This window comes from Dendrobates tinctorius, unplaced genomic scaffold, assembly GCF_039654945.1.
Source record: "Dendrobates tinctorius isolate UK_male_01 unplaced genomic scaffold, ASM3965494v1 ptg000159l, whole genome shotgun sequence".
Lineage (NCBI taxonomy): Eukaryota > Metazoa > Chordata > Amphibia > Anura > Dendrobatidae > Dendrobates > Dendrobates tinctorius.
In genome coordinates this window covers 18,751,058-18,764,269 of record NW_027361826.1, presented here as the reverse complement: position 1 = coordinate 18,764,269, position 13,212 = coordinate 18,751,058, and the positions used below count along the sequence as shown (strand labels likewise).

Sequence of the window (13,212 nt, the reverse complement as noted above, 5' to 3'; positions counted from 1 at the left end):
TTGTACGACGTCCATGCTCTTCTTCCTTGAAGACTGAGTGATGCAATTCGGTAGGATGAGAAAATTCTCAACATCAGGAAAAAGAAAACGGTCTCAAGGTTGTCAGGTCTGATATTAAAGAGGGTGCAACACGGTAAATACAATAGTCAACATTTTTTTCTAAAAGAGGAGCAGGCAGTGCAGCTGAAGAACCCAGATTCCCCAAAAAGGATCACATAAATTCATGTTTATTTCATTTCCAAAATAAACCTCTTATCGTGGCACATATCAAAGGTCCAGCTCAATCTTCACATCCATTTTACTTTGGTAGGGGGTCAGTAATGGAATAGCCTCTTCCTTCAAAAACATTACCACCTGGCGAAAAAAAACCAAGATTCATCATCTCGTAATCCATAGACATTAATATAGAGTCAGCCAAGGAAGCTAAAAGAGCCCCCCCGCTCTTTTGGTTTTCTACAGGATTTTGGAGATTTGTCTACAGAAAGTTTTGCCCTTACAAATGCCGATCTGGATGACGGGTCAGACACAGATGTTGGAGGAGAGGACCTAACTCCCAATTTCTATTCTATCTCAACCTAAAAGCTGTTGGATGGGGTTTGAAGTAGGAGGTTCTGTGCAGCCGGTCATGTTCTTGCACGCCATCATCCCCAACTGTGGCTTTATGGACCCTTGGGGCACAGTCACGGGGATCAGAAACAGGCCTTCCCCAAACTGTTCCCACAAAGCTGAAAGCTAGAATTGTCCACAATGTCTTGTATGCTGAAGAATTAAGAATTTCTTTCACTGGGGGAAAAAAATGAGTCTTCTGAAAAAGAAGCCCCATACCATTCCTCCACCAAACTTTACAGCAGCACAATGCAGTCAGGCAGGTAATGGTCTCCAGACAATTACCAAACCCAAACTCATCCATCAGATGACACAGAGAAGTGTGATTCATAACTGCACAGAACAGGTTTCCACTGCTCCAGAGTCCAGCAGGTGACTTTTCTACCCTCTGCTCCTCAGCATTCGGCAAACCCTATCTGTAACGTTACGTGATCTCCATTTTGTGGCAGAGTTGCTGAGGTTCCTTCCACATTTACATACAGTAGCATGAAAGAGTTTGGTCGCCCCTGATGGTCATTGCTAATAATTGAGCAAGTTGACCATGAAATGATCTCTAAAACGCCTAAAAGTTAAAGATGAATTTTGACCAGGGGTGTCCAAACTTTTACAAGCCACCCTAGTAGTACGCACAGGTGTTAGGGGAGGATATGGAAGGGAAGAGATTTCACAAATGGACTTGTTACACCGGTGGATCCTATTACAGGACTGCGCTGATATCGGGGAGCTCTGTGCTGCCATGTTAGCTAAGGCAGAAGGCATGGTGGGGGGCCGGATAAATCTGAATTCAATGATTCTGGATCAGTGACAATTCTCTTGGTTCAGTATGTCTTATTAAAAGTGAAGCCTCACAGCCCACATCGTTAAGTTATAATTGGGGCACACCTACATGTGCAACGGCCCTGTGAACTCTACAGCTTACTGTCAGGATACCGGCTAAACCCAATAATTGTATAAATGTCCTGTGGCACCTAGGAAGTGTGCGACTGTGCTACTGGAAGGCGGAGAGGGGAGAGTCCTATGTTAATCCATTTTTTTGCATGGTAGACCCAGGATGTGTGCTATTAAGTTGTCTTTTGCTTTGCTAAAAACCCACACTACCCGGATTTCGAGCACCATTTTCTAAAATCTTAAATTGAGCAGTAACTGGACTCTATGAAAGCATTTACTGTGCACTGTATGGCGATATTCTGCACTGTATGGGGTATTAAGGCAGATGTCCAACATTTTAAAGAAACATGACCACTTTCTTTAATAAATAGCACCGTATCTGGACACGTGTTGCGAGTGGAATTACAGATTAAAAAGGAAAAAGGAAGTATCACCAAGTTACAAGTGGACAGTTTTTGCTTGTTTATTCCCAGTGCTCCAGAGGATTTATTCATTTTAAATCCACAATAGAGTCCCAGAGATATAAGCCTTTTAACCTGTGCTTTTTTTGTTGTTGTTCTTTGCCAAGTGGGTGTGGCTCACAGATAAATTATTTGTCCTGTAATTTTTTATTATCTCAATAAAGCAGATATTTATATATAACATCTATGAGAATCTATACTGGAGTGCCGGCTACATACTGGGATTTTCCTGGCTATCTATTATTTTACCATGGATGTCTGAGGGCCTTTTCCGTGTGCCCAGTCGGCTGAGCAGCAGACCATTCCCTTTGGATTCCTGTTGGATCCCCTTTCAATGCTTAATTTTAGCATTTGACTAGGTGAGTGCAATTATATAAGCGTGCAATTTACACATAGTTTCTACTGCACTTAGATCGTGCGCAGAGTTGTTCCCCTTTTTTCCCCCCTATCCTCAGGGTTGTTTGGATTCATCATTTAATATTGAGCAGAATTAAGTATGCTGAGCCACCACACAGCCCCTCTATATAGCCTCCTATATGAAGTGTGAGCTCCACATAGCCTCTTATATGCAGCATAAGCCCCATATAGCCTCCTATATGCAGTGTGAGCCCCAAAGATAGCCTCCTATATTCAGTATCGGCCCAACATAGCCTCCTATATGCAGCGTAAGCCCCATATAGCCCGCTATATACAGCATGAGCACCATATAGGCTCCTATATGCAGCGTGAGCCCCATATAGCTCCCTATATACAGTGTGAGCCCCATATAGCTCTCTATATGCAGCGTGAGCCCCATATAGCCTCCTATATGCAGTGTGAGCCCCATATAGCCTCATATGCAGCGTGAGCCCCACGTAGCCTCCTATATGCAGCGTGAGCCCCACGTAGCCTCCTATATGCAGCGTGAGCCCCACGTAGCCTCCTATATGCAGCGTGAGCCCCACGTAGCCTCCTATATGCAGCGTGAGCCCCACGTAGCCTCCTATATGCAGCGTGAGCCCCACGTAGCCTCCTATATGCAGCGTGAGCCCCACGTAGCCTCCTATATGCAGCGTGAGCCCCACGTAGCCTCCTATATGCAGCGTGAGCCCCACGTAGCCTCCTATATGCAGCGTGAGCCCCACGTAGCCTCCTATATGCAGCGTGAGCCCCACGTAGCCTTCTATATGCAGCGTGAGCCCCACGTAGCCTCCTATATGCAGCGTGAACCCCACGTAGCCTCCTATATGCAGCGTGAGCCCCACGTAGCCTCCTATATGCAGCGTGAGCCCCATATAGCCTCCTATATGCAGCGTGAGCCCCATATAGCCTCCTATATGCAGCATGAGCCCCATATAGCCTCCTATATGCAGCATGAGCCCCATATACCCTATGTACATACAAACATCCCACACACATGGAAAAAAAAAAAGACCTCATACTCACCTCGCACCTGTTTCCGATGTACCTACTTTCCGCAGTGCACAGCGGACGGTGATGAAATTACGTAATCGTGTCAGCAGTCTCACATGCTGATTGTAGTAAGAAGCAGCTGGCGGCCCCTCCTCCACCAACATGTTCACCATTGTCTACAGCTCAGGGGTGCGGATAGCGTTGATGGAGGGCGGGGGAGGGCTGTCTTGGTCCGTGGACAGTCAGAGGTTCGCGTTCGGATGTGGCCTGCAGGCCACACTCTGCCCAGCGCTGCTCTAGAGCGCTCACTTTTAATTTGGAGACAGGTCCACGTTAACTTCATTGAAATGAAAGTGATTACACTGCCATACCAGACATCCGGTGCAGTGTGGAAGAAAGCAGCCATGTTTTTACAATCCTGTCCAACCCTTTTAATTAGACAATAGAGGTGCTGCTCACCATATTGAGGCATTAGCAATCCATGTCTAATAACAAAGGGCAATTTTCTGCTAATCCTGCAATGACTTGCAGGCCATAGTACAATTATATTACTCAGTGATACAGCGAGACCCCAGCTCCATACTATGTGCAGGATAGAAATAAGCTACGCTGAATGTTATTGTGCCCTATAAGCCAGACCTGGGTCCTCTCGCCCTGATGACGTGCGCGTCCTGCTGATCTCACCTGCTGAGGAGCTCGGCCAGTAAAAGATTTGGGGTCCAGCAATTGTTCTAGTTGTCCATGAATCGGAGCAAAGTAGGGATCAGAGCGAATTCTGTGGATCAGGTCGTTGTCTCCCCCTTCCTGCTTTACTACAGCAGCGGCTTGTTGAGACAGCACCCTGATACGCTCATGGCAGTCCTAAGGGAGAGGAACATAGGAAGACTTGCAGAGAACTAGAATCAAGTTACAATAAAACCATCAGCAGCTTGTTAAAGGGGTTTTCTGACTTTTTTTTTTTTTAAGCATGCCTACGGGTACAAATACCAACTAGGCACACTCACCTTTCTAATCTATCGATGCTTTTATACCAACTATTCTATGGTCCCTACCTTGTCACTGTGAGCCAGCACAGACGGCCATGTCTCCACTGCGGCCAGCGTGCAGCTACGACAGTCAGTGTCAAATACACAAGATCTGACGACCATTAAGTTGAGGAATGTCATGCTTGGTCATTCATTTTCCCTGTAGCTGGTTTGTAAAACGAGGGTCCCAACCATGAGACGCCCCAATAAGGCATAGGTTACATCAGTGATTCAAAAACTTCAGTCCTAACAGCTCCCTCAACAGGATTTCTTTAGTATTGCACAGGTGAGAGAATCTGTGTCAATGTCTGATGCCTTGATAATTCCACCAACCATGCAAAACTAAAGAAATTCGGAAAATATGATTTGTTGGGGGTCGTGAGGACTGGAGATTGGGAAACACTATTGCTAGAGTATATGGACACTACAACTCCTTAACCCTTTCGCACCAGAGCCTGTTTTTGCCTTCGTGACCGGGCTAATTTTATCAATTCTGACCAGTGTCACTTTATGAGGTCGTAACTCTAGAACGCTTCAACGGATTCTGCTGATTCTGACATTGTTTTCTCGCGACATATTGTACTTCACGATAGTGGTAAAATTTCTTTCATATAACTTGCGTTTATTTGTGAAAATACGGACATTTGGCGAAAATGTAGAAAATTTTGCAACTTTTAATTTTTATGCCCTTAAATCAGCGAGATGTGGCACACAAAAAACATAATAAGTAACATTTCCCACATGTTTACTTTACATCAGCACAATTTGGGAACCAAAATTTTTTTTTGCTAGGAAGTTATAAGGGTTAAAATTTGACCAGCGATTTCTCATTTTTACAACAAAATTTACAAAACCATTTTTTTTTAGGGACCACCTTACATTTGAAGTCACTTTGAGGGGCCTATATGACAGAAAATACCCAAAAGAGACACCATTCTAAAAACTGCACCCCTCCAGGTACTCAAAACCACATTCAAGTTTATTAACCCTTCAGGTGCTTTACATGAATGAATGGAATGTGGAGGGAAAAAAGAAACGTTTCCTTTTCTTTCACAAAAATTTTCCTTTAGACCTTTTTTTTTTTTTTTTTTTTTTACTTTCACAAGGGTAACAGGAGAAAATGGACTATACATTTTGCTTTGCAATTTCTCCTGAGCATGCCGATACCCCATATGTGGGAGAATACTACTGTTTGGGCGCACGGCAGGGCTTGAAAGGGAAGGAGCGCCATTTGACTTTTGGAATGCAAAATTGGCTGGAATCGATAGTGGACACCATGTTGCGTTTGGAGAGCCCCTGACATGCCTAAACAGTGGAAACCCCCAACAAGTGACCCCATTTTGGAAACTAGACCCCTTAGGGAACTTATCTAGATGTGTATTGAGCACCTTGAACCCACAGGTGCATCACAGAAGTTTATAACATAGAGCCGTGGAAATAAAAAACGCAACATTTTTCACAAATAAATCGTTTTAGCTTCATATTTTGCATTTTCATAAGGGTAACAGGAGAAATTGCTCCATACAATTTGTTGAGCAATTTCTCCTGAGCACGCCGATACCCCATATGTGGGAGAATACTGTTTGGGGGCACGGCAGGGCTTGAAAGGGAAGGAGCACCATTTGACTTTTGGACTGCAAAATTTGCTGGAATTGACAGCGGAAGTCATGTTGCGTTTGGAGAGCCCTGATGTGCCTAATCAAAGATTTACACAGAAACCCTGGTGTAAGCACTCAGCGCAGAGCGCAGGATAAATGTGCGCCAAGCCTTACTGCGATCTTTGGAAGGCAGAATGAAAAAACCAATAGCCTGTGTAGAAGTAGTTTTTTTATTTATTTTTTATGCCGTTCCTTGTGCGGTATTAGTGATTAGGTGACTTTATTCTTCGAGTCGGTGTGATTACAGCTATACTAGATTTATACCGGGTTTTTATGTTTGGCAGCTGTCACAAACTAAAAAAAATGCTTTTTATTGAGAAAACTAGTTTTTGCCTCACCACATTTTGAGAGCTATAATTTTTCCATATTTTGGCCCACAGAGTCATGTGATGGCTTGTTTTTTGCAGAATGAGCTGACGTTTATATTGGTACCATTTTCGGGCACATGAAAATTTTTGATCGCTTTCTATTCTGATTTTTGGGAGACAGAATGATCAAACGCCAGGAATTCTGGAAATTTTTTTTTTTTTTTTTTTTTTTTTTTTATTTAATGACGTTCTGTGGGTAGTAAAATTAATAAGGCAGCTTTTTCTTCAGGTCAGTACAATTGCAGTGATACCACAATTATATTTTTTTTTTACGTTTTGCTGTTTTTGCACAATAAAAACTATTTTATAGAAAAAATAATTGTTTTTGCATCGCTTTATTCTGAAAGCTATAACTTTTTTATTTTTCCGCTGTTGGAGCTGCATGGCGGCTTGTTTTTTGTGGGACAAGATGACGTTTTCATTGCTCCCATTTTTATTTTGATATGACTTTTTGATCGCGTCGTATTCTACTTTTTGTGTGGCAACATGATGAAAAAGCAAAGGTTTTACCTCCTTTTTTTTTCTTTTTATGAAGTGCACTGAAGGCGTGAACAAGTGTGACCATTTTATAGGCTGGCTCCTTCCGGACATGGCGATACCAAATGTGTGTACTTTTTTTGTTTTTAAATATATATATATGTATTTATTGGTTTAATATTTTTTCTTTTTTTTATTTATTTTGTGATTTTTTTTTTTAATAGTTTTAAAACATTTTTTTTCTTTTTTTTTTTTTACTATTTTACTTAGTCCCTGTATGAGACTTCAATTTTCATTTGTCAGATCACTGGTCTCTTACAATGCAATACACATGTGTTGCATTGCAAGAGGACCTGACAGTGCTGCAGAGGGAAATCGCTTGTTAGACTCAGCTGCAGGCTGAGCCTAAAGGGGGTTTTACACTAAGCAATATCGCTAGCAATATCGCTAAAACGTCACCGGTTTTGTGACGTTATAGTGATATTGCTAGCGATATCGCTATGTGTGATACTTACCTCCGACCGGCTCCCCCGCTGTCCATCGCTGATCGCTGATCGCGCGAGAATGTCCGGCTCCATTTCTCGTCGGGCGCTTCCTGCTGTGACGTCCAGCGACGCGTGGAGGCGGGCCGGAGGACGCAGGATCGCTGTGTGTGAATGGTAAGTATCGTGCGCTGCGTCGCTGCTGCATCGCTGTGAGATCTTTCTGTATGAAAGCTCACTAGCGATCATTTAGCGATGCACCAGCGATCCTGACCGGGTCGGATCGCTGGTTGGATCGCTGGTGCATCGCTAAATGTAAAAGGGCCTTAACAAGCCACCGTAGCTGACAGAGCCAGAGGACATCACGTGACCTCCGGCTGCCAGGCAACGCTGATCTGACTGTGGGGGGGGGGGGCGTCTGAGAGGTAAAAATAGCAGGGGTCTCCTCCTGCTATCTTCTAAATTCTAGAAGATAGCAAAGGGTTAACACCATTAGGACCTGATCTAATCAGGTCCCGATGATGTCACCTGTCAGAGCAACGGCTCTGCACAGGAATCACAGCGCTTACAGCCTCCTGGGGGTCCTGAGTAGAGTTGAGCGACTTTGGTCGGATCGGGTTTCGTGAAACCCGAATGAAACAAAATAAGTTTCAGATGAAACTCTTCCGACTAGAGCAAAACAAAGTCGGAGTTTCGTCCGAAACCCGACCCCAAAGCAAGTCAATGGGAAATAAAAGTTGGACGAAACTCCGACTTTTTTTGCTCTAGTCGGACGAGTTTCATCTGAAACTTATTTTGTTTCATTCGGGTTTCACGAAACCCGATCCGACCAAAGTCGCTCAACTCTAGTCCTGAGAGCTGCGAGACCACCCACGGTAGACAAACGTCGGCGCGGCACAAAGCCCAGCTAGCGCCGACGTTTAACTACTGTGGGCGGACGGGAAGCGGTTAAATAAAAAAAACTGACCTGCACCTCCAAACAGAATAATTGTGAACAGGTGCAAGCAGTCACGACTATTCAACATGACCAAGCAAATACAGCTGCACTCAGAAATGCCGTAACGTGCAAACATTGAGTATATGAAATTGAAAACAGGATTTTTGGGTTGCTTACCGTAAAATCTGTTTCTCGGAGCCTTCATTGGGGGACACAGAGACCATGGGTGTACGCTGCTGCCACTAGGAGGCTGACATTATGCACAAAAAAAGGGTTAGCTCCTCCTCCGCAGTGTACACCCCACCGACCGGCAGGAAATTCCTCAGTTAGTGAGAAAGCAGTAGGAGAAGTAACAGATTAGATTGAAAAACAGAACAGACAACTCAACTGTAAATAACCAACAAACATAAGAACAGGAGTTGCAGAACATGGGAGGGTGCTGTGTCCCCCCATGAAGGCTCCGAGAACCAGATTTTACGGTAAGCAACCCAAAAATCCTGTTTTCTCGTTCGCCTTATTGGGGGACACAGAGACCATGGGACGTCCCAAAGCAGTCCCTAGGGCGGGAAAGCAAACTTCCATCAGGCCTGCGGACTCACCACCGCTGCCTGCAGAATCCTTCTACCTAGGCTGGCATCCGCCGAAGCTTAGGTGTGGACCTTGTAGAATTTCACAAATGTGTGAACCGAGGACCAGGTTGCAGCTTTGCAAGCTGCAGCGCGGAAGCTCTGTGGCGCACCGTCCAGGAGGTACCCACTGCCCGGGTAGAGTGAGCTCTAATTCCCGGAGGGGTCAATCGATGTATGACCCGGTAGGTCTCCAAAATTGCCGATCTGATCCAGCGAGCAATAGTAGCTTTTAGCTTTGGAGGCCGGCTGACCTCTCTGCACCCCATCTGGAAGGATGAAGAGAGAGTCTGTCTTCCGCAAAGAAGTCGTCCTAGCTAGGTAGACCTTCATCGCCCTGACCAAGTCCAGCTTGTTCAAGGAGCGGTCCCGAGGACGAGCTGGACCCGGACAAAAAGACGGGAGAACAGTATCCTCATTCAGGTGGAAAGTGGACAGCACTTTAAGAAGGAAAGCGGGCGGAGGCTGCAGAACTACCTTGTCCTAGAGGAGTACCAAGAAAGGAGAGCGGCAAGAGAGGGCCGCCAATTCCGACACGCGCCGGATGGAGGTGATGGCCACTAGGAAGGCTACTTTCCATGAAAGGAGGGATAGGGGAAAGTTCCCTGAGAGGTTCAAAGGGAGGACCTTGCAGAGCCTCAAGAACCAGATTAAGATCCCAAGGATCTACGGGTGCTCGGTACGGAGGAGCCGTATGAGCCACTCCTTGAAGGAAGGTTTTGACCTGAGGACGGGAGGCCAACGTCTTCTGAAATAAAAAATGGACAGCGCCGAAACTTGACCTTTTAAAGAGCTGAGGGCAAGGCCTGCATCAAGCCCTACCTGAAGAAACGCCAGGACAGAAGGGAGCGAAAAATGCATGGGCAGAATGTCGGTGGACTCGCACCAAGTGAAATAGGCCTTCCAGGTACGGTAATAAACTTTGGAAGACGATGGCTTTCTGGCCCGGATCATAGTATGAATAACTCGATCCGAAAAGCCTGATCGTTTCAAAACCTCGGTTTCAACAGCCACGCCGTTAAATTGAGTGGCCGAGAATTGGAGTGGCAAATCGGACCTTGAGACAGCAGATCTGCCCTGTCTGGAAGCTTCCAGGGGGAGTCCGCGAGAAGGTTGACGATGTCCGTGAACCAAGCCCTTCTGGGCTAATTCGGGGCGATGAGTGACTGGAATTCCTTCCACCTTGATTTTCTTCAACAGCCTGGGAAGAAGAGGCAGAGGGGGGAATAGATAGGGGAGCTTGACCTGCGACCAAGGAATGGCCAGAGCGCTGGCGCCCACTGCGAGAGGATCTCGAGCCCTGGATACAAACTGTGGGACTTTCCTGTTGAGGCGAGAAGCTAGCAGGTCTACGTTCGGGGTTCCCCAACGATGGCAAAGCTGAAGAAATACCTCCGGACGTAGGGACCACTCTCCCGCCACGAGACCCTCGCGGCTGAGAAAATCGGCAGCCCAGTTGTCCACGCCGGGAATGTGCACCGCGGATATTGCCGGGACTGAAAGCTCTGCCCAATGAAGAATCTTGGACACTTCTGCCAGGGCTGGGACACTCCGTGTCCCCCCCTGGCGGTTGACATATGCCACCGCTGTGGCATTGTCTGTCTGAATCCAGATAGGCAGGCCCTTGAGAAGCCTCTCCCAGTGAACAAGAGACAGATAAATCGCTCGTATCTCGAGGACGTTGATCGGCAGAGCTGACTCCTGAATCGACCATCGACCCTGAACAGTGTGACTGCGGAACACTGCCCCCGGCCGAGGAGGCTGGCATCCGTTGTCACAATCTGCCAGTGAATGGGAAGGAAAAACCGTCCTAGGGAGATGAGAGGAGACATCAGCCACCAATTGAGGGACTGCTTGACCCGGTATGAAAGACGAAATGGGCGGCCCAGGGAAAGAACAGACCTGTTCCACCGAGACAGTATGGCGTGTTGGAGGGGTCTGGAGTGAAATTGGGCAAAGGGAACCGCCTCTGTCGCTGCCAACATCTTTCCCAGGACTTTCATGGTTGTCCGGAGGGATGGAAGTCGTAAGATATGCAGCACTCGCACATCCCGCTGCGGGAGCAAATCTTTTCTTGTGGGAGAAAACCTTCGATAGACGAGTGCCAAACAATAGACCCAGAAACACAAGATGTTGTGTCGGAAAAAGGCAGGACTTCCTTTTGTTGATGAGCCACCCGAAATTGGACAGGGTGTCGAGGACGATGGTAAGACTTTGGCGAGCTTGATGAAAGGATGGAGCTTCGATCAGAATGTCGTCGAGGTACGGAAAAAGAACGAGACCTTTGATTCTCAACAAGGCCATCAACGCTGCCATGATCTTCGTAAATACTCTGGGTGCGGTGGCGAGATCGAACGGCAGTGCAACGAATTGGTAATGTTCCTGGCGAATCGCAGGAATTTCTGATGGCTGGAGAATATGGGAACATGTAGATAGGCATCTTGAATGTCTATTTAACACATGAACTCCTGCGTCTCCATGGAAGCGATTACCGACCAGAGACTCCATTCGGAAATGACGCAGTCGGACTGTCTTGTTGAGTAACTTGAGGTCCAAGATGGGGCGAACTGTACCGCCTTTTTTAGGTACCACAAACAGGTTTGAGTAAAACCCTGTGAACCGTTCTGACTCGGGGACGGGCACGATCACTCCGGAAGTGAGACGCGGCATCCAAGGAGGCAGAGAGCAGATAATCCCCTGCATGGGAGATCTGGTTGGCCAGTTCGGCCAATTGCTCTGGTTGGGCCTTACCTAGGATGCCCTTGCAGAGATCCTCTGCCCAAGTGGCTATGGCCTTCGCTACCCAAGAGGAAGCAAAGGCTGGGCTTAGCAACGCTGCAGCCGCTTCGTATGCTTTGCTAAGGATTCTATAATCCTATCATTCGAATCCTTTAGTGACGCCACACCTGAAATCGGGAGGACCGTGCTGTTAGACAGTCTGGACACGGGTGCGTCTACCGAGGGGGAAGCCGACCAGTTGTTGGTGAGCTCCTTGGCAAACGGGTACAGCACGCCGAGGCGCTTCCCTCTTTGAAGGCGCCTGGTCGGATTTTCTCTTTCCCTGGTAAGGATCTTGCCAAACTCAGAGTGGGAGGCGAAGACCCTGGAAGGTGTTTCTGCCCGTCTGAACGAAACCTCCTGTTCTGAGGATTTCGCAGGGGAGCCTGAGATTTCGAAGGTGTGGTTAATCGCAGCAATGAGATTCTGGACCATAACCTTCATGTCCGCGTCCAGCTCTAAGATCCCTTCGGATGACACATCCGAGAACGCTTCACCTGACGGGTCAGGAGGCACGGGAGGGCGACTGCTGGGAAGGACTATGTGGGGATGTGAGGCCAGGAGGGGATCCCGGCCGGAGATCCTGTCTGGGCCTTTGCGGCTTCTGCTGGCTGGCTCAGATGGAGCTTCATGTGACCTGCTGGACCCTGCAGAAGCGTCCAGGGGCAACTTATCAAGGACGGCTACTATGGACTGAGACACCCTGGTGAGGCCTGCCACAGATTGTGAAAGAGACGAGGCCCAACCAGGAATGGGGGGTTCGCTTTCACGTGGCGCAATAGGTGGCTCCTGGACGGAGTCATGCTGAATGGGATTGCTGCAGTCCAGGCAGAGGGGTGGGGGCAGGCGGACGGCCACGCTCAGCCTTAGAGTTAGGATAATGAAGGAGAAAAGAAGAAACCTGTGGAAATGCTGGAAGGTTGGGGGACAGAAGGCAGAGAACGGTGTCAGTCTGCAGTTGCAGAGCTACTCACGATGCGGTGTCCCCAAAGGTGCTGATACACGGCTCGTCTGAAGATGCAGGGCCCCAGCAGAGGAGAACGTGGAATCCCTCTGTGTCCGGCTGACAGGCTGATAAAATCGTGGCAGCCTGAGGGAACCAGGATAAACGTGCGCCTTCAAACGAAGATGGGCGGAGCTAGCTGCTGAGGCAAAGAGGGTATCGCCCGCTGCCCACCAAAGGCTCTGAGAGGCGGTGGGTGGTCCTAGAACGGGCGGGAGAGAAGCCCGCCTATGAGAGAGAGAGCGGGGAGCGTGGCCGCGACGTCAGAGAAGGCCCGAAATGAAGCCGGGGACTAAATGGCGGCGACCGCCTGTCAGCGCGGGGCGGCGCGGAGGTCTCGCAGCGTCGCCGCGGCCACCTCCCTACCTATCACCTGGATCCCCTGCCGAACGCTGAAGAAAGAAGGAGGTGGAGAAGCATAGAACAAGGCCCGCGCAACAGCCGGGGCCTGTACGAATGAGGCGGCTGCCGGGAGGAGCGGGCGGTGCAGAGACTCCACAGTACTCCCTCG

At 47.9% G+C, this 13,212-nt stretch overlaps 1 protein-coding gene across 1 annotated transcript in view; it reads right to left on the bottom strand.

Moving 5' to 3' along the window:
• Window positions 1-211: 211 nt before the first annotated feature.
• Window positions 212-13,212, bottom strand: part of ADSL (adenylosuccinate lyase) — a 38,445-nt gene continuing 25,444 nt past the window's right edge. The window contains exons 12-13 of the mRNA XM_073549601.1: window positions 4,032-4,208; window positions 212-354 (exon numbers count right to left, since the gene is read on the bottom strand). Coding sequence (XP_073405702.1) covers window positions 268-354; window positions 4,032-4,208 — 264 coding nt within the window. The 3' untranslated portion in view covers window positions 212-267. The remainder of the gene's footprint in view (window positions 355-4,031; window positions 4,209-13,212) is intronic.